Here is a 25,622-nt window from a genome sequence, read left to right on the forward strand (position 1 = left end):
CTAAGTGCGTGAGTCTACAGAATATACAGAACATTGCTGAAACCAAAACATGGAATAGAAAATGCAGACACAATAATAACTGTCCAATAAACCTTGTGTTGCTATACTTCTAATGTTTTCAGATCATCGTGAAATGTGTACGTTACAGAAAGGGAAACATTTACAGCCGTCGGTTGCTTTCCGTACAACCCAATTTTTTTTCATTAGCTTTGTGAACATCTTTGTCTGCATTTCACCTAGGCAGTCTAGGCAGGTAATAGCTGGCAATGGAAATATTGGAGATAACATTGTAATTCCATTTACAGAATTTAGTCAAGGAAGGCCATACAGCAACATTACAGACCAAAATCTTGAGACTCAAACACGTTACTTTGTTCAAGTTCAGATGAGCAGGAAACATTTTTCTTAAAGAATTCAAGCTGTGCAAAAAAAAAAAAGCAAAAAAGTTAAAGCATGGCTGAGCCAATTTTTGAAGGGTGAAACAAACTTAAGCAGCTGCCCATACCAAGCAGCTTCTTGATTTTTCTAAATCGGCAAGTCAATTGGTTGTGTGATTGACAGCTTTAATAAATAGGTCTGTTATACACTAGAAGACAAGTAATACACAGTTAGATTTCTCCCTTTCAGCCCATGGACTGAACAAGATAAAAAAATAATAAGATAGGATCCAACCAGTGGGATTTCCACACACAAGAAGTGCTGAAAAAGTCCTCCGTCAAGAGCAAAGCACACACTGACCCTTACCCTCAGTAGTGGACCACTCCGTATATAGTGGTCAAACATGTTCAGGTAACCCAGCTTTAAGCCACCACATCTACAGGGACAACAGATGTCTGTAACCCAAATGGCACAAGGAACTCCACCAAAGCAGGACCTCAGATCATGCAGGGTTTGGAATGGGTAAAAGACATTTCATTGTGCATTATTACCAATAGTCCAGATTTATTAAAAAATTCCCCATATACCCCAATACTTACAAGCATAAATGATAAAAATCGCATGTCAATCCATATATTCTAAAGAATGTTTCCAACCATTATGGTAGCTGATGGATCTGAGGTCCTGCTTGTGTCAATTGGGTTACAGACATCAGATGTTCTGTGTATGTGGTGGCTTCGGAGCTGGGTTAACTGAGCGTGTTTGACCACTATATACAGAGTGGTCCGCTGCTGAGGTTAAGGGTCAGTGTGGGCTTGGTTCTTGATGGAGGACCTTTACAGCACTTCATGCGTGTGGAAATTACAGAACTTCATGCGTGTGGAAATTGCACTGGTTGGTTCCTACCTTTTTGAATTTTTAACATCATAGTGAAAAGGACCATTTTAAATGTGTATGGGAAAGCACTACACATACAATAGTATTTTAATTGTTTTCATCACCAGTGAATTGTGCTAGCTGCTTTCTCTGTTGTATATATTTATTTTTACATATTTTCATATTATTGTAAGAACAGGTAGAGTGTGGTTTTATATAAAGATAAAATCAATAGATTTTAGAAATCTGAATGGACAGCAATTGTATTCAGACAGCCACAGCACATGTACAGTGATTGCATCTGATAGAATGCAGTCACTGTCCAGCCATTCATTTTCCATCCAGCTCGGTTAATATTCAAATATACTTTTGTCAACTCGGGTGGTGCCTACAGGGTCCCACCCACAGCTTTGAGCCTTGTATGGCTTGCTTAAGATATCTACTGATGGCCTGCAGTCAGTTGGTGAAAAAACACTTAAAAAGGGATGCTACAATATTGAGACAAAGCAGAATGGGATTTTTGTACTTACCATTAATCAATTTCTCTGAGATCGACGGACACAGCTCTCCATAAACCATAACTACTGGGTAATATTGCCTCCTCCAGGAGTAGGACTAGGCAGAAAAAAAAAAAACACCTGGCTAAGCCAGCTGGTGTATAACCCCCCCCCCCCCTCCCCCTGCTCTAGGTGCTCAGTTTAGGAGCAAGCAGTATTAGAAGTATCAAAACTTCTTAGGAGGGGTGGGTGCTAGGTTCGTCAAACTCAGAGAAATGGATTTTAAGGTAAGTACAAAAATCCTATTTTCTCTTTCGTTCATCAACAGATACAGCGCTCCATAAATCATAACTACTGGGACGTCTAAAAGCAGTGCAAAAAGGAAATCGAGGGGTGGGGAAAATAACCCAAGGCTAAACATAAGAGCCCCCTATCAGGACATAGGAGCCTTACCCAGGTCACAGGAGCGCTGTCTTAAAAATAAAAAAAAATGCTTTTCTTAAAAACACCCCTCAAGAGGGAAGAGCTCCTCTTAAACAGCAGCCTGCAACTTTGCGGCCAAGAGAAGCATCCTCAGATGCCAACGCAGCTACCTTATAGAATTTTGTGAAGGTATGCACCGACCACCAAATGGGCGCCTTGCAAACTTGCGATATTGATGCTGGATGACAGAAGACCCAAGAAGTACTCAGCGCCCGAATAAAATGCGCTGTGCCAGGGAAAGGTGGAACCATTTGTCTGAGCCATCTGGAGATGGTAGCTTAAGAAATGGCCAGCCCTTTCCTTGGTCCATCCGTAACCACAAAAAGCGGAGTCTGACCCCTAAAAGGACTCCATAGCTGCCAGATACACCTGAATTGCACAAATCACATCCGAGGTATGCAAGGCAAATTCCTTGGAATGAGCTGGCTTGGGACACAAGGAAGGCAACACAATGTCCTCATTCAAATGGAAGTCAGAGACAACTTTGGGCAGAAATGATGGACAGGATGAAGAACCACTTTTATCCTTATGGACCACTAAATAGGGACTATGACAGGATAATGCAGCCAACTCCGATATCCGGTGGGCCGAGGTAATAGCCACCAAGAATGCCACCTTCTGGGATAACGTAGGCAAGGGAATCTCCCAAATATTCTCAAATGGAGGTTTCTGGAAAACCGAAAGCAATAAATTTAAATTCCATGGCGGCAAAAGATCGTACAGGTGGAGCCACATGTCGAACCCCCAGAATGAAGGTACGAGCTAAAGCATGCATGGCTAGGGGTTGCTGAAAGAAAATTGCCAAGGCAGACACCTGGCCCTTGATGGTACTCCAGGCCAACTTCTGATCAACGCCCTGTTGATAAAAAGGTTTTCGAAAAAAAAGAATTTGATTTTTAGCGGGACATTGCAGCAGACAAATCTGAGACTAAGTGACACTTTTTGGGGACCAGTGACACCAATACAGTGATCAGTGCCAAACAAAATGCACTGTCACTGTATAAATTACACTGGCAGGGAAGGAGTTAACATCAGATGCAATCTAAGGGTTAAATGCGTTCCCTATAATTGCCTTCCAACTGTGGGGGAGGTGCTTTCACTAAAGGAAAACAGAGATCCGTGTTTCCGATTCCTCTCTGGCAGAACGGCGGGTTGCCTTGTTTACATAGGCAGACCACTGTTCTGTCTCTCTCCAAACAGTCGCTGGGTTTCTAGCTTACATCACGTCCGCCAGACCCACTGATTGGCTCTCGCTGTGCTTAAATCACAGCGTGAGCGGAACTACGGCGGCGTGCACCCGTGCCCCAGAGCCGATGGAGGAAATCACATACAGGTACATGATTTTGCGCTTAAGGGCTGCCCTGCCGCAGTAAATGTACATGGGGCAGTCCTTGAGCAGTTCAAGGCCTCTGGATGGTACTCCTTAAAGTGGTATTCTGCACATTGTGTTTCGCGTTACATACTCCCGAGCAGGGGTCGGCAGAGAGAGGGAGTGGGGAGAGAGGCCGGAGTGTGGTAAGGTAAGTAAGAAGTCACTAAGTAAGGGGGATCTATTCTATGGGGGGAGCTGCCCTGGCCTGGCCTGCTATGCTCTCAAGGGGGATCTATATCATGGGAGGGGGACCATGGCCTGGCCTAAAGGGAATCTATATGGGAGGGGGACCCTGGCCTGCTCTAAAGGGGACCTATAGGGGACCTGCCTGCTCTTGCCTGTGCTAAAGGGGGATCTATGGGGGACACTGGCCTGCTCTAAAGGGGAATCTGTGGGGGGACCTGCTCTAGTAAAGGGGGATCTTTGGGGACCCTGGTCTGCTCTAAAGTGGGATATATTGGGACCCTGCTCTAAAGGGGGATCTATGCCCCCTTTAGAGCAGACCAGGGTCCCCATAGGTTCCTTTTTAGACCAGGCCAGGGTCCCCATAGGTTTCTTTTTAGACCAGACAAGGGTCCCCATAGATCCCTCTTTAAAGCAGTGTCCCCATAAATCCCCCTTAAGAGGAAGGGCCCCATAGATTCTATGGAGACGATCCTCTAAAGGGGGGATCTATGGGGACCCTTCTCTAAAGAGGTATCTATGGGGGACCCTAGGCTGCTCGAACGAGGGGGGGGGGGGGAAATCCATGGGGACCCTGCACAGCCACTGCATCTTATTGACTAAGACTGCCTGCACACCGCGCCACATTGCTCCAGAAACAAACAAACAATCAGCTCTTCTCGTTGTACAGGCCTCTGCATCCCTGTGAATGAGACCTTAAAAAATACATCAGAGGGCAGACCTTGCATTGGGCTACACCTGCTGGCGGCAAATGCTAAATATAAAATATTTATCTGCAATTCTAGAACATGCACATGATTTATCTTAATAGTAACAGGGTTGATTTTTTTCTGGTTTGTGAGGTGCACATTAACATGTGTGACAGTGCTCTGTAAACATACCTGCTTAGGTTTTCTGCTAAATATAGTTGCTGAGGTCTTCTTTTCCATCTGTGTGAGAAGAATACAGAAACCACTTCAATAAAACAAAGGGTTCTGTTCGTTTTTAAATGAAAGGGAGAGAGTTTAAAGAGGACTTTAAAATGTGAACGTGGCCAGGGTAAGGACATTCAGTATTTACACATTCTGTAAACATTCTCAGCTGGTCGTTTTCAGTTTGTACCATCTTAAGAACATTGCTATTAGAGCATTGAGATACCATACCAGTCGTGGACGGAAGTGGGTGGGGAAAGTTTGGGCTGCTCCCTCCCACCTGCTTCCTATCCACCCATTAGCAACCATGTGCTCCCAGAGTGGAGACACTTACATTTAAAAGTGTTAGGACTGCAGATAAAACAGGGTGCCGTGTCGTGGCTCTGCAGCTTACATATGCGTTTGCAAATGCGTGTCAACTAAACCCCTGTTCTTTATGTATATCATGAAGCAAAAAAACAAGCGGAGCGCCTCTAAGTGCAATACGTTTAATGGAAGTAAAACATACAACAGGTGGTAACTCACTAGATGTGGATGAAGTAAAGGCACAAAAACAAACGTCCTGGGGTCAAGCTGTCCATGTAGCTACTGCCGAGAGGAAGGATGTTGAGAGGATCTGATCCGGTAGATGAAGCAGCGGGGAGATGCCGGCTCTGTCTTCCCCGGGACCGGACTCTCAAGGCAGGCGGGGACTCAGCTTCAGCCGTAGGACGTAAGCACGGTCAGGGGTGCACACGACGCGTTTCAGAGCGTGCGCCAAGCTCGTGGAGAGCGCGCGCGCTCTTTTTTCAAGTGTAGATGCGGTGACCGCTGTGAGCCAACAGATTTGTACACACGCAATGTGTGAATGGGAGTGTGCACAGGCCAACCAACCAATGAAAAGGCATGGCGGCCATATTGGAGCACACAACCCATACATAATGGCAAATAATTAAATGGCCATACAATATACTGATAATATAAAAGGGGACCGTGGCAATATAAAAAATATGCAAAGAAATGTATAAAAAATATATATATATATCATTATATATGTACATATGCAGACCAAAGGACTTATGTGGTGTAATGTTTTATAATAAAAAATATATATAGAGGATGTGTTTTAAAATGTATCTAAAAATATATAAGAATATATATGTGTATATATATTTTAGTAAAGGATTTAAAAATAAAAGAAATAGAAAGTAAAAACAATGTAGCTGAACAAGATCTATTAGGTAGTTATTGTACGTCTAATAGGTGCATATAGACCTCCATAGACACCTTTTTACTTTCTATTTCTTTTATTTTTAAATCCTTTACTAAAATATATATACACATATATATTCTTATATATTTTTAGATACATTTTAAAACACATCCTCTATATATATTTTTTATTATAAAACATTACACCACATAAGTCCTTTGGTCTGCATATGTACATATATAATGATATATATATATATATATTTTTTATACATTTCTTTGCATATTTTTTATATTGCCACGGTCCCCTTTTATATTATCAGTATATTGTATGGCCATTTAATTATTTGCCATTATGTATGGGTTGTGTGCTCCAATATGGCCGCCATGCCTTTTCATTGGTTGGTTGGCCTGTGCACACTCCCATTCACACATTGCGTGTGTACAAATCTGTTGGCTCACAGCGGTCACCGCATCTACACTTGAAAAAAGAGCGCGCACGCTCTCCACGAGCTTGGCGCACGCTCTGAAACGCGTCGTGTGCACCCCTGACCGTGCTTACGTCCTACGGCTGAAGCTGAGTCCCCGCCTGCCTTGAGAGTCCGGTCCCGGGGAAGACAGAGCCGGCATCTCCCCGCTGCTTCATCTACCGGATCAGATCCTCTCAACATCCTTCCTCTCGGCAGTAGCTACATGGACAGCTTGACCCCAGTACGTTTGTTTTTGTGCCTTTACTTCATCCACATCTAGTGAGTTACCACCTGTTGTATGTTTTACTTCCATTAAACGTATTGCACTTAGAGGCGCTCCGCTTGTTTTTTTGCTTCATCCTTTTGACAGATTGACTTCCTGTGCAGCAGAGCTGGCCCTTCGTGCAGACCTTCATCTCATTTCCTCATTACATGGACTTCACCCCAGCCTATTGCTATATAGGTATCTGTGTTATATATGGTTTTCTGTTTTTATTCATTTCATGATTTTGCTTGCACACTAGCTGTTTCCCAGTGCTTCAGAGCGCCAGCTTCCTTGTTTATTTTTTTATGTATATCATGAGACAGGTCTACTTGGTTGGTGGCAGACTGGAGGGTGAGTACATCAGACTGGGGGCTGGCTGGCTCCATGCACCTCTTTTAATCCTTTTCAATTCTTTTTTTCCGATACAGGGATGGAGACGCTGGGTATACCTGCCGGTGTCTCATTTAAAGTCCCACATAGCCCACATTGTCTACACATTCTGTATAAGAAGAAATGTCCACGTTCCTGTGCGATTCCAGTGCGATTCCTGTGCATTCTCCTGCAGTGCAGTTTGGCACGCTACTTTTGAAAAAACGTAATAGCAAATAGCAGGGTACTGCCGTAGCATGCGATCTGGTGCCCACAAATGCACAGCGTTTGCAAAATGTGTTTGGGGTGCCGTTAATGTATTGGCACACGCAGCAGATAGCAAAGGCAGTGCGTTTTGAATGTGTTGCGGAGAAATGTGCATGGAAATTGCCTTTCCCACAACGCATTCTGGTGTCAACCAGCCCCCAATGAGCATTAAAGGCCAAGTTCACCTTTTATTTAAATTGATTGGCATTGTGGTCAAGGTGCCCCAGCTTTTAAAAGTATTGCTTAATGTAGTTTCCATACAATCTACGGGAACTAAAAAAATGGATTTTTGTAAGATCTTACCGTAAAATCCTTTTCTCTTAAGCTCATTGACAGACGTAGTCTTCTTGATTCTCAAGAGCTGGGTTATGTTGTCTCCGCAGGAGTAGGACTAGGCAGAAAGACAAAACGTTCTGGCTCCACCTTAGGGGCAGTCCCTGAGGGTATATCCTCCCTCTCTCTGCTACAGGGAATCAGTTCTGTTCTAAAGCAGTAACAGAGAATTTAACCCAACCCAACTCAATGATAGAGGGGCGGGTACTACGTCTGTCAATGAGCTTAAGAGAAAAGGATTTTACGGTAAGATCTTACAAAAATCCATTTTTCTCTATCGCTCATTGACAGACGTAGTCTTCTTGATTCTCAAGAGCTGGGACATCCAGAAGCAGTGCCACAAATGAGGGGTGGGATTGACAAAAATCAAAATCCAATCTAGAAGGCCCAACCGGAGCCAACCAGAAGTATCAAAGGACTCATCGAGTAAACAGATGAGACCTACCCCACAAATCCTCGAGGTAGACCAACAGTCTCCTCAAACAGTGGCCTGCAGGAACCTTGCGGCCAGAAGAGGCATCTGACGATGCCATCACATGAACCTTATACAATATTGTAAAGGTATGAACCGACGACTAAACAGTCGCCTCGAAAACCTGAACCACTGACGCCTGATGGCGGAAGGTCCAGGAAACTAAGCGCCCGAGTAGAATGCGCCTTAAAAGGGAACGGGGGATCCCGACCCTTAGATAAAATAAGCCTATACCACCGTCTGTCTGATCCATCTAAAGATGGTCGCAGCAGAACAGGCAACCCCTTCTTAGGGCCATCCGTGATCACAAACAGTGAATCCGTCTTACAAATTGAATCCGTAGTATTCAAATATATCCTGATCGCCCGAACTACATCCAAGGAATGCCATGCAAATTCTCGAGGATGATTGGGCTAAGGACATAGGAAGGACAATACACTGTCCTCATTCAATGAAACTTTGAAACCACCTTAGGAAGGAAGGATGGATTCGGATGAAGAACAACCTTATCCCTATGAACCACCAGATCTGGGGAACAACAGGATAATGCAGCCAGTTCTGACACCCTGCGTGCAGAAGTGATAGCCACCAAGAAGACCACCTTCTGGGATAAAGTAAGCAAGGGAATCTCCCTGATATTTTCAAAGGGAGGTGTCTGAAGAACCGACAGCACCAAATTAAGATCCCAGGATGGTAACGGCGCGTGCACTGGCGGAGCCAGGTGTCGCACCCCCTGGATGAAATTCCGCACCAAGGAATGAGTAGACAAAGGCTTCTGAAAGAAGATAGCAAATGCTGAAACCAGACCCTTGATAACACTCAAGGCCAGCTTCTGCTCAACTCCCTGTTGCAGAAAAGCCAATATTCGGGCAACCGAATAAAGATGTAGATGGAACCCAAGGGATTCACACCACACAATATAAGACTTCCATGTACGATGATAATCTTTCTGGAAGTCGCTTTCCTTGTTTTAACTAGAATAGAAATAACTGAAGCTGACAATCCCTTGTCCTTCAGCACCTGGGTCTCAATAACCAGGCCGTTTAAAACCAGCGATCGTAAAGCAGGATGGAAGATCGGTCCCTGAGACAGTAGATCCTCCCTGAGAGGAAGTCTCCACGGGACGTCCGCCACCAGTCTGACCAAGTCGGCGTATCAAGCTCGACGAGGCCAGTCCGGAGCTGCCAGGATTACTGGAATTCCTTCCTCCTCTATCCTGCGAAGAAGTCTTGGCAGTAACCCAAGAGGAGGGAAGGCATACATTAGCTGGTATTGCCCCCACGGGGTGACCAGTGCATCTGCGGTCTCTGCTAGAGGATCGCGGGAGCGAGCCACGAATCTCTGTACTTTTCTGTTGAATCGTGATGCCAACAGATCCACATCCGGGGTGCCCCAACGTAGGCACAACTGGTGGAAAACTTCTGGATGGAGGGACCATTCCCCCTGATCCGGAGTCTGACGGCTGAGATAATCTGCCTCCCAATTTTCCACCCCCGGAATGAACACCGCAGAGATAGCTGGAACAAATCGTTCCGCCCAGCGAAGAATGCAAGCCACTTCTTTGGCCGCTCGGACACTCTTGGTGCCCCCCTGGTGATTGACATAAGCCACGGCCGTGGCGTTGTCCAACTGGATCCGAACCGGGCTGCCCTGGAGCTGCTCGGTCCAGTGAATCAGACAAAGTCTGATCGCTCTCAGTTCCAATACATTTATCGGTAACCTGGATTCTTCCAGGGACCAAAGTCCCTGAACGGATAACTGACCGAGAATTCCTCCCCATCCGGATAGGCTGGCATCCGTGGTCACTATCGTCCAATATATTGGCAGAAATGACTTTCCCTGGCTGAGCATCGGAGACCGAAGCCACCAGACCAGAGACTCTCTGGTCTGTTTGCTCAATTGGATCCGATAGTCCAGGGACTCCGGATTCCGATTCCATCTGAGAAGAATCTCTTGCTGAAGAATTCGGGTATGGGACTGGGCAAATGGGACTGCTTCGAAGGAAGCCACCATCAACCCCAGAACCCTCATGCAAGTCCGAAGGGAAGACCAGCTGTTGGATAGTAACAACTGGACTGCTGATTGAATCTTTCGGAGTTTCCCTACCGGAAGGAAAACTCTTGTCCTGACTGTGTCTAGAATTAGACCCAGATATTCGAGCCTCTGGGTGGGAACCAGAAATGACTTTTGCTGGTTCACCAGCCACCCGAATTCCGGTAAAGAAATTTGGACGCACTTTGCCCTCCCTGGTTTTGTAAATAGGTTAGAATAAAACCCTAGAAAACGTTCTGTCCAAGGAACGTGGACTACCACTCCTTGTTGTAGTAAATCCGTGACTGCTCTCCGCAGATCTTCTAAACGATCCGGGGATAGTCGAATATTGGAAGGGAAGAATCGCGCCGGTGGGAGAGATCGAAACTCGATCTTGTACCCTGACCTTATGACTTCGCAAACCCACTTGTCCGGGATTCTGGAAAGCCATGGATCCGGGAACCGGCGAAGACGTCCCCCCACCCCAGTTATGGGTGGGGGCGCACCTTCAGGCTTTGGACGATATATCTCCAGATCTGGAGGGGGCGGGCTTTTGCTTGCCCGACCAACGTCCCCTGAAGCCCCCTGAAGGAGCTTAGGAGGACTTAATTTTTTCAACCGCGGAACGAAAAAACCTCTTGTGAGCAGAAAAAGAAGGCCCTCGTTTTTGACGAGTTCCTTTACCTTTAACATTTTGCGGTAAAAAGGTGCTCTTTCCACCCGTGAGATCCTTAATGATCTCATCTAAGTTGGCTCCAAATAGAGGCTCTCCTAAAAAGGAGATATTAGCCAATGCTTTTTTGGAACCTTGGTCGGCTAACCAACCTTTTAGCCACAGTGTACGCCTGAGAACCACCGCTGAGATTGATGCTCGCGCCAATAATGGAGTGGCGTCTAACGCCGCATCACACACAAACTGTAACCCCTGTATCATTTGTTCCAACAAATCTGATACCGCCTGAGGGACCTCTTCTAAGTCCCGGCGTAACCACTTGGTCCATTCAGTTACAGCCTGCGAAACCAGACCAATAGCAATTATTGGTCTGAAAGCTGATCCAATCAAGGTAAACATGGTGCGAGACATAGCTTCCATCTTGCGATCCACTGGATCTTTAAAAGACGGAGCGTCTTCTAGAGGAATAACCGTGGCTTTATTCAATCTAGCAATTGGTGAATCCACCACAGGTGGTTCTGTCCATTTCTTAATGAGGGTTTCCTCAAACGGATAACGCCTGTTAATGAGTTTAGAAATAGTAGAAGTGCGTTTTGGCAGACTCCATTCTTCTTTGATTGGATTGCCAAAACATTTGGGCAATGGAAAAACCTTCGCCACTTTGATGCGTTTTTTAGTCCCAAAAGGGATTTCAGTTTCAGCTATTTCCGACGGAATACCCTGTAATCTTAAGGTTTCTTGAACAGATACAATGAGTGCGTTTACCAACGCTTCCTCTCGGGCTATGGCTGATGCCGAAACATCCTCCTCACTGTCTGAAGAGACAGTACCCGAGACACCAACCCCAGATGAAGTACCTGCAACTGCAGAAATAGGCTCAGAGTCTGAATCCGAAGTTTCAGATAATAAGGGGTTAGGCGGGGGTCGCTTTCTTGCGCCCTGTCAATGACAAGCCACTTCCACCCGGGACACAAAAGTTTCCATAATAGCTGACAATGATTCAACCATCAGTGGGGTGCTGGAGGATCCTGCAGACCCCTCGAGGGGATCCGGTGGAGATACATGAGTGGCAGGGTCCATGTTAATTCAGGACACTTCTGCCAGAAAAAACAAAAAAACTTTTTTTTTTTTTTTTTTTTAAATAAAAAAAAATACCTCTTTTTTTTTTTTTTTAATTTTTTTTTTTTTTTTTTTGTCTCCCCCTAGCGCAATAGCGCCCCTCAGAGTACCTGCTTCTCAATCCCACAGAGAGAGAGAGGGACCCCCAAGGCTCACCAACCGATGCAGTGAAGTTTCCAACCAACTGCAGTCAGCGTCTGTCTTTTACAGACTGGAAGGAGCTGTTGCTTTTTCCCGGGTAGAAGGACGTGGCTCCGCCCCCTGTGTACGCCTTCCGGCGTTCCCAGCTCTCCACGAGGTAGCTGGGCTCATGAAACATGGCCGCCCCCATACAGGAGACATTAGACTCCAAAAACATGGCGGCCGGCGTGACCCGAGGACATGCATGCACCTGGTCTACGGCAAAATGGCGGCGGACCGCCAAAATCGTTTTTCCCAGCACATCCACCTGCATCTCTGCTGAGTGGCGATTTATTGATCTACAGGAGATACACTACAAATAAGGTAGGATTATACCTCCTATGTCTGCTGTAATGCTACAGTCTGCTGGGTAGAGTGTTAGCTCTCAAACCAAGTCCACTTCCCACAAACACATACTGTATTTACAAGGGGGACTTTTAGTGTCAGATATATACTGACCATGTATGGAGGGGCCCATAATTCATACTGCCTCATAACGAGGAAAGAAAAAAGGGAACGTTTACTCACCATACCGAACCGACAGGCACCCTCTCTTCACAATACCCTCTCCACCGGGGTGGGGGGTTGTGGACCACTCCGGACGCCTCGACTCTCTGGTTCCTGGCGTCCAAGCGAGACTTTTAACTTGCAAGGTCAGTCCCTCCACTGGGACTCAGTCGCGGCCGACCCAGCGCGGAACTCTGGTCTGCACGCGCTCGTAGGCAGAAACCAGGGTGACCACTGGATCTCAACATCCAGCCCGGCCCCGCATACTTACTTGAATGTGTCGCGGCCGACCAAGCGCAATGCAATGGTCTGCGCGCGCTCGTAGGCCGGCTGGGGTGACCACTAGTGTCGCCCAGTCCGGCGTTTTTGCTTGAAGATCTCACAGGAAAAAAACACTGGAGAAAAACTACCTAAAAAATATTTTTTCTAAAGAAAAAATCTTGCCAGGACCAAAAAGATCCCAGCAAGGAACTTAGGTCCTTACTCCTGACTAGACAGAAAAAAACTGATTCCCTGTAGCAGAGAGAGGGAGGATATACCCTCAGGGACTGCCCCTAAGGTGGAGCCAGAAGGTTTTGTCTTTCTGCCAAGTCCTACTCCTGCGGAGACAACATAACCCAGCTCTTGAGAATCAAGAAGACTACGTCTGTCAATGAGTGATAGAGAAATCTCTATTGGAGATGCTTTAATAGTCTTTAGAAAGTTATCAGTTTAGAGATGAGCTAGGTTCACACTATCGCGTTTTCCAGTGCGGCTTGCATTTTGCAGAAACGCAGTAGAAGCCACTTAACATGATTTCCCATGGGTCACCTTCACAACTATGTGGTTCCTGCGGGTGCATTTTTTTGGAAAGAGTCTGGGACTTATTTCCCCTGCAGCGTTATGGTCCAATAGACTTCAATGGGCCTGCATCCAAAAAACGCAAGTGCTGCAGGTGTCCTGCATTTTGCCCACATTTCTACTGCATTTTGCGGCCAGATTTTTTTTTTACCATGCTTCACTGCAAACACCTTCCATTGAAAACAGACTTCCCATGCTGCCCTACAAATTAATTGTATTGGCCAACTCAAAAACACATGCAAAATGCATGAAAAAAACGCAACACGCACCGCAAAACAGACCAACTGCACACTGCATAGATGTGAACCTTGCTTTAAACAGGAGGACTGGTTCTAGAATTATTGATCTCGTTCTGACATTCATGCCAATGCCTCACATGTGTGGAATAATCACAGTTGACATATGCATGTGGGACCTATGTTTGAGCTCGCATTTTTAATATTTATTTTATATAAAATAAAAAATGTTGACACTTTCTCTGAATTTTTTTTTATTAAAAGGATGAACAACCTCTCTTGTGATAGTTGGGGCAGTGAGAGATGCATCACTCTTTACTGAGAGATGTACCCCCTCTGCCCTTAAAAGCATTGAATTAAACCAAGATCAGTTGCTATACTAGCTGGTAACCGCTTTTAAACAACGAACTGAAAACAGAAGTGACAAAATCTTTGTTTCAACTTTTAAATGATCACTGAAAAAAAGTTCCTCCATCTCCACGGTTTGCTGACCCAACTGGCCACTTCTGTCCTGGGCTCCCTGATGGAACAGAAGAGACCAGGAATAAAGAGGGAGGGGGGGCCACCTTCTGCTACCTGCAAAAATGATATAGTGACCTTATTGCTGGTTCAAACTCTTACACTAAACCGCATTGCCGACTCTGAAAAAAACAAAACAAAAAAAAAAAAAAAAAAAACAACACACATGATCATGGACTACAGCTGCAGCTATGACCCTGGTGGAACCATTAAAACCTGAGGATTGGTGGTGAAAACAAACCCTTAATGACCTCTGTAGCTGTAGGCACTGTGGAGTAATTCTTCTTCCAGGTTTACAGCAGGAGCACTCTAAATTCACAACAGAAGTTGTTCAAGTGGTTCTTTTAGCAGCTTGGCTCATTCTGCTCCCCACTGTGACCTAGCAGCCTTCTATCCTCTTGTTCTCTAATGCAAACACATAGCAGGTGCTCAGGAAGAGGGAAGCTGAGCTGCTGAGAGAAGTACTTCCTCAAAGTTTACTTCTGCTGTGTATTTTAGAGATGAATTATTTCACAGTGCCTGCAGCTACACGGTTAGCGAGGCTTGTTATAAAGCTCATTTACAGCTTGTTCAGGATATGTAAATACTTGAAAAGCAATAGCCCAGATACAGGATCACTTAAAGTTTCCATGGGATAAGCAAATAAATCAATTTATGAGGCTAACCATCGAATTGCAGATTTTCCGATTTGCCCAACTATGAAAGCAGATTTGTCCAATCAGCAAAGAGCCACATGGTAATTTTTAGTAGAGGTTCCCTAAGACCAGAAAGTTATTTCTAGGGTTCCTCTGTGTTGAAACATTTGAGAAAATCTGCATAGACTGATTACTTTCAAATCAGGCAGATCTCCAAGCAAATAAGAGATTAAAAAAAAATCTACAATTTGCCAGTTTTGCTAATAAATCATTAGTGATCACAGCAGACCACACCTGGCCACTTACAATTTCCAGGTTCTCCTTGACTGAAGTCACTGGCTGCTCACTCAGGGTCTTCTTTAGGCAACTGCTGAGCAGGAAAGCCTGGAAGAGACATCAGGAAAGTTGGAGACTAAAGTGGATGCAAAAGCAACTTAAAGCAGCTCAGATCAGCTCCTTTAACTAAAAAGCAAGTGAAGACAGCTCCAATGCAAGTCAGTCTCAGACACCTTACTGCATTTGGATTCCTTCTAAAAGCCATTGATGCATGCCATTTAGATGACTATACAAGATTCAATCTGATTGTACATTAATTTCACATTCCAATCCTATATTTTTTTTTTAAAGCTTCAGATTTAAAAACACTGAATATGAGTTTTGAAATGAAACATGCTTGCTTATGTGAGCTTTTAGAGATTGTGTTGACACATACTTTAAAGCAGAGTTCAGGCCTCAAAATCGACACAATCGATTTTTTTGTGCCATCCGCTTGCTTAGTCTAACCTGAAAAACAATTGGATAGTCCCGATTTTCTTTTTTTTTTTACTTACCTTGATTCAGAAGAAAATATATTCACCTTTCTTCCACTTCCTCCCTCTGCGGCCGCGGCCCGCACCGTCACTTCCTGTCCTGCAATGCTTCCTGGGAGCTCTTACTCATTACTCCCAGAAGGCAATGGGCAGTGACGTAGGCGGCCGGCCGCTCCTCTTATCGCGTTATTTGCAAAAAGGAAATGACGCGATGAAATGCAAACCGATCGCATAGTACTGCGCATGCGCGAGATTTCGCACCGCATTCTGCATACACAATGAGCTCAAACCAGGAAGAAGGGAAGATACACTGCGGCTTCGTATAACCCCAGCAAAGATGGCCGCGCTCAGCAAAGGATTTTAAAAGTAAGAATTTCTGATAAATCAAAACATATAAAACTATTAACTACGGGATTAGCGGATATATTAAGGGCTAAGGATCACTATTTGGGCAGTATTTTTATCAAAAAAACGTTTGAGGCCAGAACTCCACTTTAACTACTTTATGAATTTAGTAGAATTGCTGCCAATATTGTCTTCTACAGAATGTCCACGTATGCCACAGTAGGTGGCGAGATTACATCCTGAATAAACTCAAGTCACCTGGAGTTAAAAATGTTCACTCTGATAAGTAACCTTAGATGAATCAAATCCAAATCAATAAAATTCATCTATAAGCTTCAATATTTAACCACTTTAGCCCCGGAAGATTTGGCTGCTCAAAGACCAGGCCCTATTTTGCGATTCAGCACTGCATAACTTTAACAGACAATTGCGTGGTCGCGCGACGCTGTACCCAAATGAATTGACGTCCTTTTTTTCCCCACAAACAGAGCTTTTATTTGGTGATATTTGATCACCTGTGCAATTTTTATTTTGCACTATAAACAAAAAAAAAAAAAAAAAGGAGCGACAATTTTAAAAAAATTTTTTCACATTTTATTTTTTATATGAAATTCTCAAAAAAAAAAAAAAAAAAAAAAAAAAAAAAAATCAAAATATTTTAACATTTTAGGTCAATTTGTTTTCGGCTACATATTAAATGGTAAAAAAAAAAAATCGAAATAAGCGTATTTTGATTGGTTTGCGCAAAAGTTATTGCGTTTACTAACTACGGGAATGATTTATGTCATTTTTATTGTTTTTTTTTAAACTAGTAATGGCGGCGATCTGCGATTTTTGTTGCGGGACTGTGACATTGCGGCGGACAGATCGGACCCCTGACTGACATTTTTGACACTTTTGGGGGTACCAGTGACATTACTACAGTAATCAGTGCTAAAAATATGCACTGTTACTGTAATAATGACACTGGCAGGGAAGGTGTTAACTTTATTGGTGATCAAGGGGTTCAGTGTGTCCCTAGGGGCGTGATTCTAGCTGTTAGGGGGCGTGGCTAGTGAAGTAACCACAGAGACATGCGATCCTACATAGCAGGATCGCAAAACCTCTGTGACTTCAGTAAAAATGACAGAGGGCTGTGTTTACATCAGCCGTCTGTCCTTCTCCCTCTCCTGCGGGAGATCGGGAGTGGCCAGCAGCCATCGGAGCCGCCGGTCACACTTGCTGTGCTGGCTCCGCAGGGAATGAGCGGGAGCGATGTAGGTCTACGTCGCTTTGCCTGTAAGCGGCTGAGTGCCACAGTAAATAGACTTGAAGCGGTCGGCAAGTGGTTAAATGGAGTTTCAAAAGGTTTTTTTTTTTAACCACTTGACCTCTGGAAGATTGACCTCCCTTCATGATCACTGCGCTTTTTATTTTTTGCGCTATAAACAAAAAAAAAAAAAAAAAAACCGACAAGACAATTTTGAAAAAAAAAAAATAAAAATATATATTTTTTTTACTTTCTGCTATAAAACATATCCAATTAAAAAAAAAATACTCACATTTCTTAGTAAATTCAGGCCAATATGTATTCTGCTACATATTTTTGGTAAATTAAAAATCCCAATAAGCGTAAATTAATTGGTTTGCCCAAAAGTTATAGCATCTACATACTATGGTAAATATACTGGAATTTCTTTTAAGTTTTTTTTATACTGGTAATGCCAGGGATCAGGAACTTATAGCGGCACTGCGATATTGTGGCGGACGTTTCGACACTGACACTTTATAGTAACTAGTGACACTAACAGCGATCAATGCATAAAAAAATGTACTTTCCCTGTACTAATGACACTGGCTAGGAAAGAGTTAAACATCTAAGGCAATCAAAGGGTTACCCGTGTGCCTAACCAGTGTTTTTGTGTTAACTGTGTGAGCTGCTTTTATGAAGGCAAGTGATGGATTTTATTGCCTGCTTTGCAGGGACACAAAATCCATTACTTTCCTTGTCAGTACATAGCTCTGCCTTGTTTACATAAGCAGATCTCCGTTCTGTGTTTCTGCACTGTACCCGCAGACCGGCTTCTGCTATACAAAACAGCATACAGCAAAGATTTCTACATAGACCCTTATATTGCTACTTCATCTATATGAAAGAAGCATCGGATTTGTGCACATTCACAGGTAATGATGAAATGTATGCAGATTTTGATGTATCCTCCGATCTCAGTAACTTATACTTCCTATAACGGATACACACTTGTTCTGTACATATTGTGATCCATGTCCTCTCTTGTCCTTGTTTGTACTCCAGTTTGACCTCTAATGGCTGGCTGTTGGATTTTTCAGTTTGCTGAAAAAAAAAAATGAAATAAAAATAAGGGAAATAACAATGGCCAGCAAATGATATCCTGTGAATACAAGCGCTGACATTATCTATAATAAACCCTTGCATTACAAATTGGCTGGACACATCTTTATCCTTTATCGCATACAGCAGCCCTTGTACATCATTTAGACCGGCCTGCAGCTGTCCAGATAACCTAACTTTGCCTTGGCCTCTTGCATATGGTACGGATGTTTGAGCTTCTGCTTTTTTAGATGTCATTTAAAAGGTGTTTGTTTTGTGTGAATTTATGCATATTGATGCGTGTATTTGCATGTATATGCACATTTTTTTTCGCATTCGTGCGCACAATACCTTCCCGGGTAAAATTAAAATTTATGCTCATATACACGTATTTGCATGCAGCACCGCAAAATACTGACCGGGAATGCAGATTTTCCCATTTTAAGTTTTACTGAGGAATACTTGGCGCTTGTTTGCACAGGCACATTGTAAATAATGGGCTGCATTTAGCCCAGTAAAAATTTTAAAAAGCTGCCTTTCACTTTCTCTTTTTGGTTACTGGAGTTCAATGGTCCATAGGATTCACAGCATGGCTCCCATGAAGAACTTCCACTCCCACAGTTCAATAGGGCCAGCAAACAAGTCTATGGAGCTCCTTTGGCTTGTTTGCTCCCCTTGCTGGCAGGAGGCAGATAGTGTTACTAGATATAGACTGTTTAGTGAGAGCATAGACAGCAACTGCAGCACTTACGCTCTATATAGCCAAGCACTGTATAACCAATACAGTTATTTTCTGATTTAAAGCGGTTATAAAGACTTAAGGATTTTTCCCCCAATGCATTCTTGGGGGAATGCGATCTTGATCCAGTGCTGTGCCTGAGAACAACGTCTCTCTCAGCTCGCTCCTCACAGGGCAGATTGATAGGAAAGGGAGCCACTGGCTCCTGGTGCTGCAAGTCAAATACTGTGTCAAAGGAAGGGGGGGGGGGGAACCAAGCCATGATATCTGTGTCTATAGACACAGGCAGCACAGCTTTTGAATGAGCCCACAGGTGTACCACACTAGAAAAAAAGTAGGAGCTAGGAGCGTCAGTGGGGTACTCAAAAATAGGATTTTTGGGGCCGATCTATGCAGTTCTTCTACACAGAGCAGGTAAGTGTAAACAGTTATATAAAAAAAAAAAAAAAAAAAAAGTTTACAACCATTTTAAAATTTCAGTTTTACATTCTTTATGTTCCATACGGTATACTTCTTGTGTCAGTTTACAATTTTATGGATTAACCACTAGATGGAGCAAACACCCTTTACAATTAAGACCGCTCCCTTCTTGATAACGGTACAATTTCAGCCACACAGGAACACATTGTTTTCAGTAAATCAGCCCACCTATTGACTTACACATGCATTGTATATGTGAGCTGAATAAGAGAAATATTAATAGATCTTTCCATGCACGCTAAACAGCATTGATAGAGGAATCTCCGCAGCTGGCTATTGAATTCATGCTTTGATGAAGGCTTCATAGCCGAAACGTGTCAGCGCATACTCTGTACCTGTACTCTTGTACCCATGAGCAAATAAAGTATTTTTATTCAAAAGCATGCCAATTTGCCAGCCTTTCCGGATTAGGATTATCTGAAGGAGCTGAACGCCCTGTCTAGGGCATCAGACACTAGTTCATGGACTTCTATACCAAGCATTAGAGCTAGGGTAACATCTTTGACTTTTCTATTGTGTTTGGAAAAGCTGCAGCTCCCGAAACAGTGTGTGAATACCTAAACAGTGACTGCACATGATAAGATGCAGCCACTGTTCAGCCAGCAATTTTGCGCTGCGCTCCTTTCGATTTTTTTAATTGTCATGTATGGCCAACTTTAGAAGGCGATAAAGCACAACCATTGTGTATCACCACAAAACAGGAGCGGAGCTTTGCATGTAGCTGATCTCTAGAACACATGCATAGTAAAAAAAAAAAAAATAATAAAAAAGTGGTGTACTAGACATTGCTTTAATTAAATATAAATACTAAAATCAAGAGGCTTGCAAAACTGGTCTATATGTTGGCTGGTCTATTATGTTGGCATAATATTGGAAGACACACCTATCCTACAATATCTACTATTAAAACATACAAGTAAATGATGCTAGTGATGAAGCTACACCACAGGCCACTTACCACATGCATATTAACATGCCATTGAGTAATCATGTTGATGGGGAGACAAAAATGTTCATTCTCACTGCTACAGAGCAGTTCATTGCTGCCCACAGACACCGTCATGGTGCTTCTGGCCTCTTGCAGGTTTACAGTACAAGGACCCAATACCACAGAACCGTAATGTTCCACTGCCTGCATGAGCTCCAAAAACTGCAATATAAAATGAAAAGCATGATTGGGAGAATGTATCCACTGCCCTGGACAAGGGTCAGCATTCTTCATTCAGAAGGGTTCACTGGACAAGAATAATAAAAAAAGAATTATCCCCCCCCCCCCCCCTCAACTCCTATTTGTTAAGCTTTTGACACTCTTTATTATTCTCCCAGTTATCATGACAGGTAAGTTGTAAAATGTACAAAAAGTAAATCTGATCTTTGCATACTGTTCTGTATTCTAATTTTTGAGTCAGTAGGGGGAGCTCTGGGCTCCTTTTTACATAACTAGGTATTTATGCAACCTCTGCTGTGTTGTCTCCTGAGATAACATGAAAGTGCTTTGGAAGTTTTTTCATGCATTAAATATTTACTTGTAAGGGCCAGTTCACACCAGAATGCAGTGCAGGAAAAGCATTTCCCACGTGGGTTTTCTGCACCACCAGCATTTCCCAAGTGGTCTGCATGCAAGTGCCAACGTTTTGTTAATGGCAACAAAATTCCATGGTACCGCAGTACCAAGTGTTGTGGTGTGGCGTATTATAAGAAGTGCATGCACCACTTTTACAGCATTCCAGTGCTAGGTGTAGCCCATTCAAAAGCATGGGCTGCAAAAGCGTACCGCTATGGCTAACAGAGGGTGAATTTAGGGAAAGGCTGGATAAAATTAACACAAATCACCAGGCCCGGATGGCGTACATCCGAGAGTACGCAAAGTACTTAGCAAGACTATATCTAGACCACTGTTCCTGATCTTTGCTGACAGTATTATAACAGGAAATGTACCAGGGGATTGGAGGAAAGCCAACGTGATACCGATATTCAAAAAAGGGCAGAGGCATGTCCCGGGAAATTATAGGCCTGTCAGTCTGACATCGATAGTATGTAAACTTCTGGAGGGGATGATAAGCGACTATCGTAGAGTTTGCTAAAGACAACAACATCATCAGCAGTAACCAGCACAGGTTTACAAATGGGCGTTCTTGTCAAACCAATCTCTTAACATTCTACGAGGAGGTGAGCTGTGAGCTAGATAGGGGGAGACCAGTGGATGTGGTGTACCTGGATTTCGTTAAGGCGTTTGATACAGTTCCCCACAAGCGCTTAATTTATAAAATAAGTTCTGCAGGCATTGACCGCAAGGTCTGCTCTTGGATACGGAACTGGCTAAAAGGGCGTGTCCAAAGGGTGGTAATAAATAGAGCATACTCAGACTGGTCTGAGGTGGTAAGTGGGGTCCCCCAAGGCTCAGTCCTGGGACCAACCCTGTTCAATTTATTCATAAATGGCATTGAAGACGGGATCAGTACTCTATATCAGTTTTTGCAGACGACACAAAATTGGGCAGGGCAATAACGGCACAGCATGAAGCAGATATCCTACAGAATGACCTGGACAAAATAACAGAGTGGGCAACAACATGGCAAATGAGGTTTAATGTGGAGAAGTGTAAGGTTTTGCACTTGGGGACTAAAAGCATAAAAGCACAATACACTTTAGGGGGGGAACCTTTGGGGGAATCAAAAATGGAGAAAGATCTGGGAGTCTTGGTAGAGGATAGACTAAGCAATAGCATGCGATGTCAAGCGGCAGCTGCCAAAGCAGGCAGAATATTAGCATGCATAAAGAAAGGGATGTATTCCAGAGATAAAACTATAATCCAACTACTTTATAAAACTCTGGTCTGACCACATCTGGAGTATTCTGTCCAGTTCTGGTCGCCGGCCCTCAGGAGGGATGTGTTGGAGCTGGAGAAGGTCCAAAGAAGGGCAACTAAACTAATTAGGGGATTAGAGGACCTTAATTATGAAGAGCATCTGCAATCGCTTGATTTATTCTCCCTGGAGAAGAGACGCCTGAGAGGGGACATGATAGCAATTTATAAATATCTCAATGGTGATCTCCGCATGGAAAAAAAGCTATTCAGTCGGAAAGATTTTATGAGGACTAGAGCGCATACAATGCATCTGGAGGAGAATCAAGAATCAGAAAATTCAGGGGTATGCAAGATGATTACGGCCACACACACCTACACAGGTTGAACTGGATGGACTATTGTCTTTATTCAACCTCAACTACTATGTAACATGGAACGTGGCAGCAAGTTTGCAAAAGTAGTACATGCACTACTTTTGGTGCAATGCAGTGCGATTTCAGCCCATTCAAAAGTGGGCTGAAATTGCACTGCTCATAACTGCATTTGAATTGCAAAGGAATGCATTCATGTGCGATTCCTGGTGTAAATGCTTGGGCAAGGGCCGGTTTTATTTATTTTTTACATATAGGCATTGCTCACAGGATGTACTATAGCTTACATTCATGCAAGGGTTTTCCCACACATGGATGCACAGGTGTTCCATGAATCCCCATACAGGCAGTCCCATTGATGTTCAACAATACAACTGCTGCTCCCAATTTCACATCTGTGTGGGGGTGGGCGCGTTTACTCAAACTCACACCGTCTGCGTTTGGGGACAGGTGGCCACACATGTCAAATTAGGAGCAGCAGTTGTGTCCGCTTGGCCACCATGTCCCAATTGCCATCACTGGAGCTGCCTGCATAGAGATGCATGGAACCCCCTGTGCATCTCTGTGCGTGTAAACATGGCCCTCGCATGGGCATGTGCTATAGCACACCGTGTATGAATAAGCCCAAAAAGGTAAAGTCCAGGCCATAGAAATATTATCTAAATATAAATACCTAATGTATTCAACATTGGTGTCCTTTGTGCATTCTTTCAAGATCTGTTCAGTATTCCAACATTAAATAATTCCTGCACTGCCTATGTGGCAAAGCTTCCTATAATAAAGACCAGTCACTGCTGCTCTTTCCTTTGTGCAGGGTGACCAGTCTTGTGTCCGCCCCTCCTGTAGTTTTCTGCAGGCAGCCTGTAGTGGAAGGACCTGCGGGACCACTTCCACAGCTCTTCTTTTTTGCTTTTTGCTCTTTTTTTTTTACTTTTTTTTTTTTTTTTAGAGAAGGCACTAAGGGAGTTTAATTGAATTTAGAAAAATTGAGAAAAGTGTGCTATCTGTAAAAAAAGGAATAAAAATGTAACAAAATTCACAAAACATGATGCTAACGCACACGGCTGATCACTTAGACTTTTCACATGTGAAGCAATGCAATGAAAATCAGCTTTTCCAAATATAACATATGATAATATAAGTGAACATGCACAAAAATTATAAAGTGAAAAAATGTAAAAATCCATAACACAAAGTCCCATAAAAAAACTTTAATGTGGGTTGTTTAATCAAAATCAGTCCCAGCTCTTTTTCCACAGGCCTTCTGCAGCACAACGAGGTCACAGATATTTTTAGAAGGCGATATCTGGGTTTGTGGGTTTTTTATTACCCACAAAGTAGATACTGTATATATCCGCATTCAGGAACAAACATTTTTTAAAAAAAGGATTTGCAAAAAATAAAAAATAAAATAAAAAAAGGAAGACAAACTAAAATAAAATTGACAAAGACCTTTAGGTTTTCCATTTTGTGCCCAAACAGGCCCACAGGTCCTTTCCTAAAGCAGAACTGCAGCTTTTCCTCCCCAAACCAACAGATGCAGTGCATGTAAATGAATCACAAACCCACTGTCATTTTATCTGTATCTTACCTCATTAACCTGTAAAAAAGCAAGTTTGTGTCTATTATGTCACTTCTCCTGGCTGAATTTCAAAGTCCTTTGACTTCCTGTTTCCTTCCTTTACCAGTCCTGATACTACATGTCCCATCATGCTTTGAGCCTCTGTAGTTTCAGGGCAGGCTATGGGAGTTACTTGTAGCCAGGGGTGGCCCATCCATTGGGGGCATAGGGGCGTCGCCCCCCATCCATGCATCCGGCCCCCTAATCTACATGCAGGGCGACTGATGCATGGATTCCAATGGGGTTTTTTTTTTTTTGAAGCACTTGATTAGAGCCAGAGGCTCTAATAGGCTTCAGAAAAGGGTGGGCTCGGGGTGCAGAGCCCACCCAGTTGTATGACAATAGCAAATGAATATTCGCTATCATCACACTGACTCTCCTCCCAGCCAATCAGGAAGCAAGTCATGAGACCCCTTTCCTGGTTGGCTAAAAAGAGACGCGATTTTAATGGCCATTGGCCAGGAAGGGGGAGGGGACATACCGCCGAGGAGACTCACAGCAACGCTCAGGGAAGGAGCAGGTAAGGATGCTGGCTGGGCAGCCAGCCATCAGTCCCGGGGGGGGGGGGGGGGGGGGAAGGAGGGAGGGGGTGGTAGAGCAGATTGCTGACCGGCCATCCCGCACAGGGGGGGGGTGTTGGTTTTGCAATCTCCCCACTCCTCTCTAAATGCAGATCACTCATCAGTCTGCAAAGCAGGTGTAAAATGCGTCATTCCTGTCTTGCAGCATGCCAAAGAATAATGGCTTACTTCAAGTCTTCGGAGGAAGAGCTATGGGAGGTTATCATGAAGGTGTTTTCTTAATATGCAATGATTTAGATCACAGGGCGTGGGTCTCTGGGAGGGTGGGATCTGAGGGGTGGGATTTTCCCTGTTCACACTGGTCCGAATATTTAACTGGACAGGATTACATTATGATTGTGATCCATTCAATCCTGTCCAGCAGCACAGCTAGCCATCAGAACAGGCTGTGTATGAAGGGGTTTCCTTTTGAATAATGCTGTGATCTGTGAGGTGGGACTTAGGAGGTTTGGACTCTTCCTGTAGGTGTGACTGGGCAGGACTGACTGCTAATTAGGATGTATTCCATTGCACCCACCATCAGTGCTATGAAGGAAGTTGCATCACTAGCAGACTCAAAGACTACAGTGGGGTGTTTTCTAGGCTAGAGATTGAGCGTGAAGTGGGTGTAAGGCCCCCAGTCTACATCCAGACTATACAGAGTGTCACATGGTCACATGGCCTCAACTAAACACACATCAGATGGTCAGCAGACAACAGAGAACATGGTACAGAGATATGATCTATGCTAG

At 43.8% G+C, this 25,622-nt stretch overlaps 1 protein-coding gene across 1 annotated transcript in view; it reads right to left on the reverse strand.

Moving 5' to 3' along the window:
* Positions 1-289: 289 nt before the first annotated feature.
* SNX31 (sorting nexin 31) overlaps positions 290-25,622 on the reverse strand; it is a 108,918-nt gene continuing 83,585 nt past the window's right edge. Inside the window, exons 10-14 of the mRNA XM_082257455.1 lie at positions 20,468-20,659; positions 18,201-18,293; positions 15,114-15,191; positions 4,671-4,718; positions 290-419 (exon numbers count right to left, since the gene is read on the reverse strand). Of these exons, the coding sequence (XP_082113581.1) occupies positions 336-419; positions 4,671-4,718; positions 15,114-15,191; positions 18,201-18,293; positions 20,468-20,659 (495 nt within the window). The 3' untranslated portion in view covers positions 290-335. The remainder of the gene's footprint in view (positions 420-4,670; positions 4,719-15,113; positions 15,192-18,200; positions 18,294-20,467; positions 20,660-25,622) is intronic.

This window comes from Pelophylax lessonae, assembly GCF_965119305.1.
Source record: "Pelophylax lessonae genome assembly, chromosome: 5".
Classification (NCBI taxonomy): Eukaryota; Metazoa; Chordata; class Amphibia; order Anura; family Ranidae; genus Pelophylax; species Pelophylax lessonae.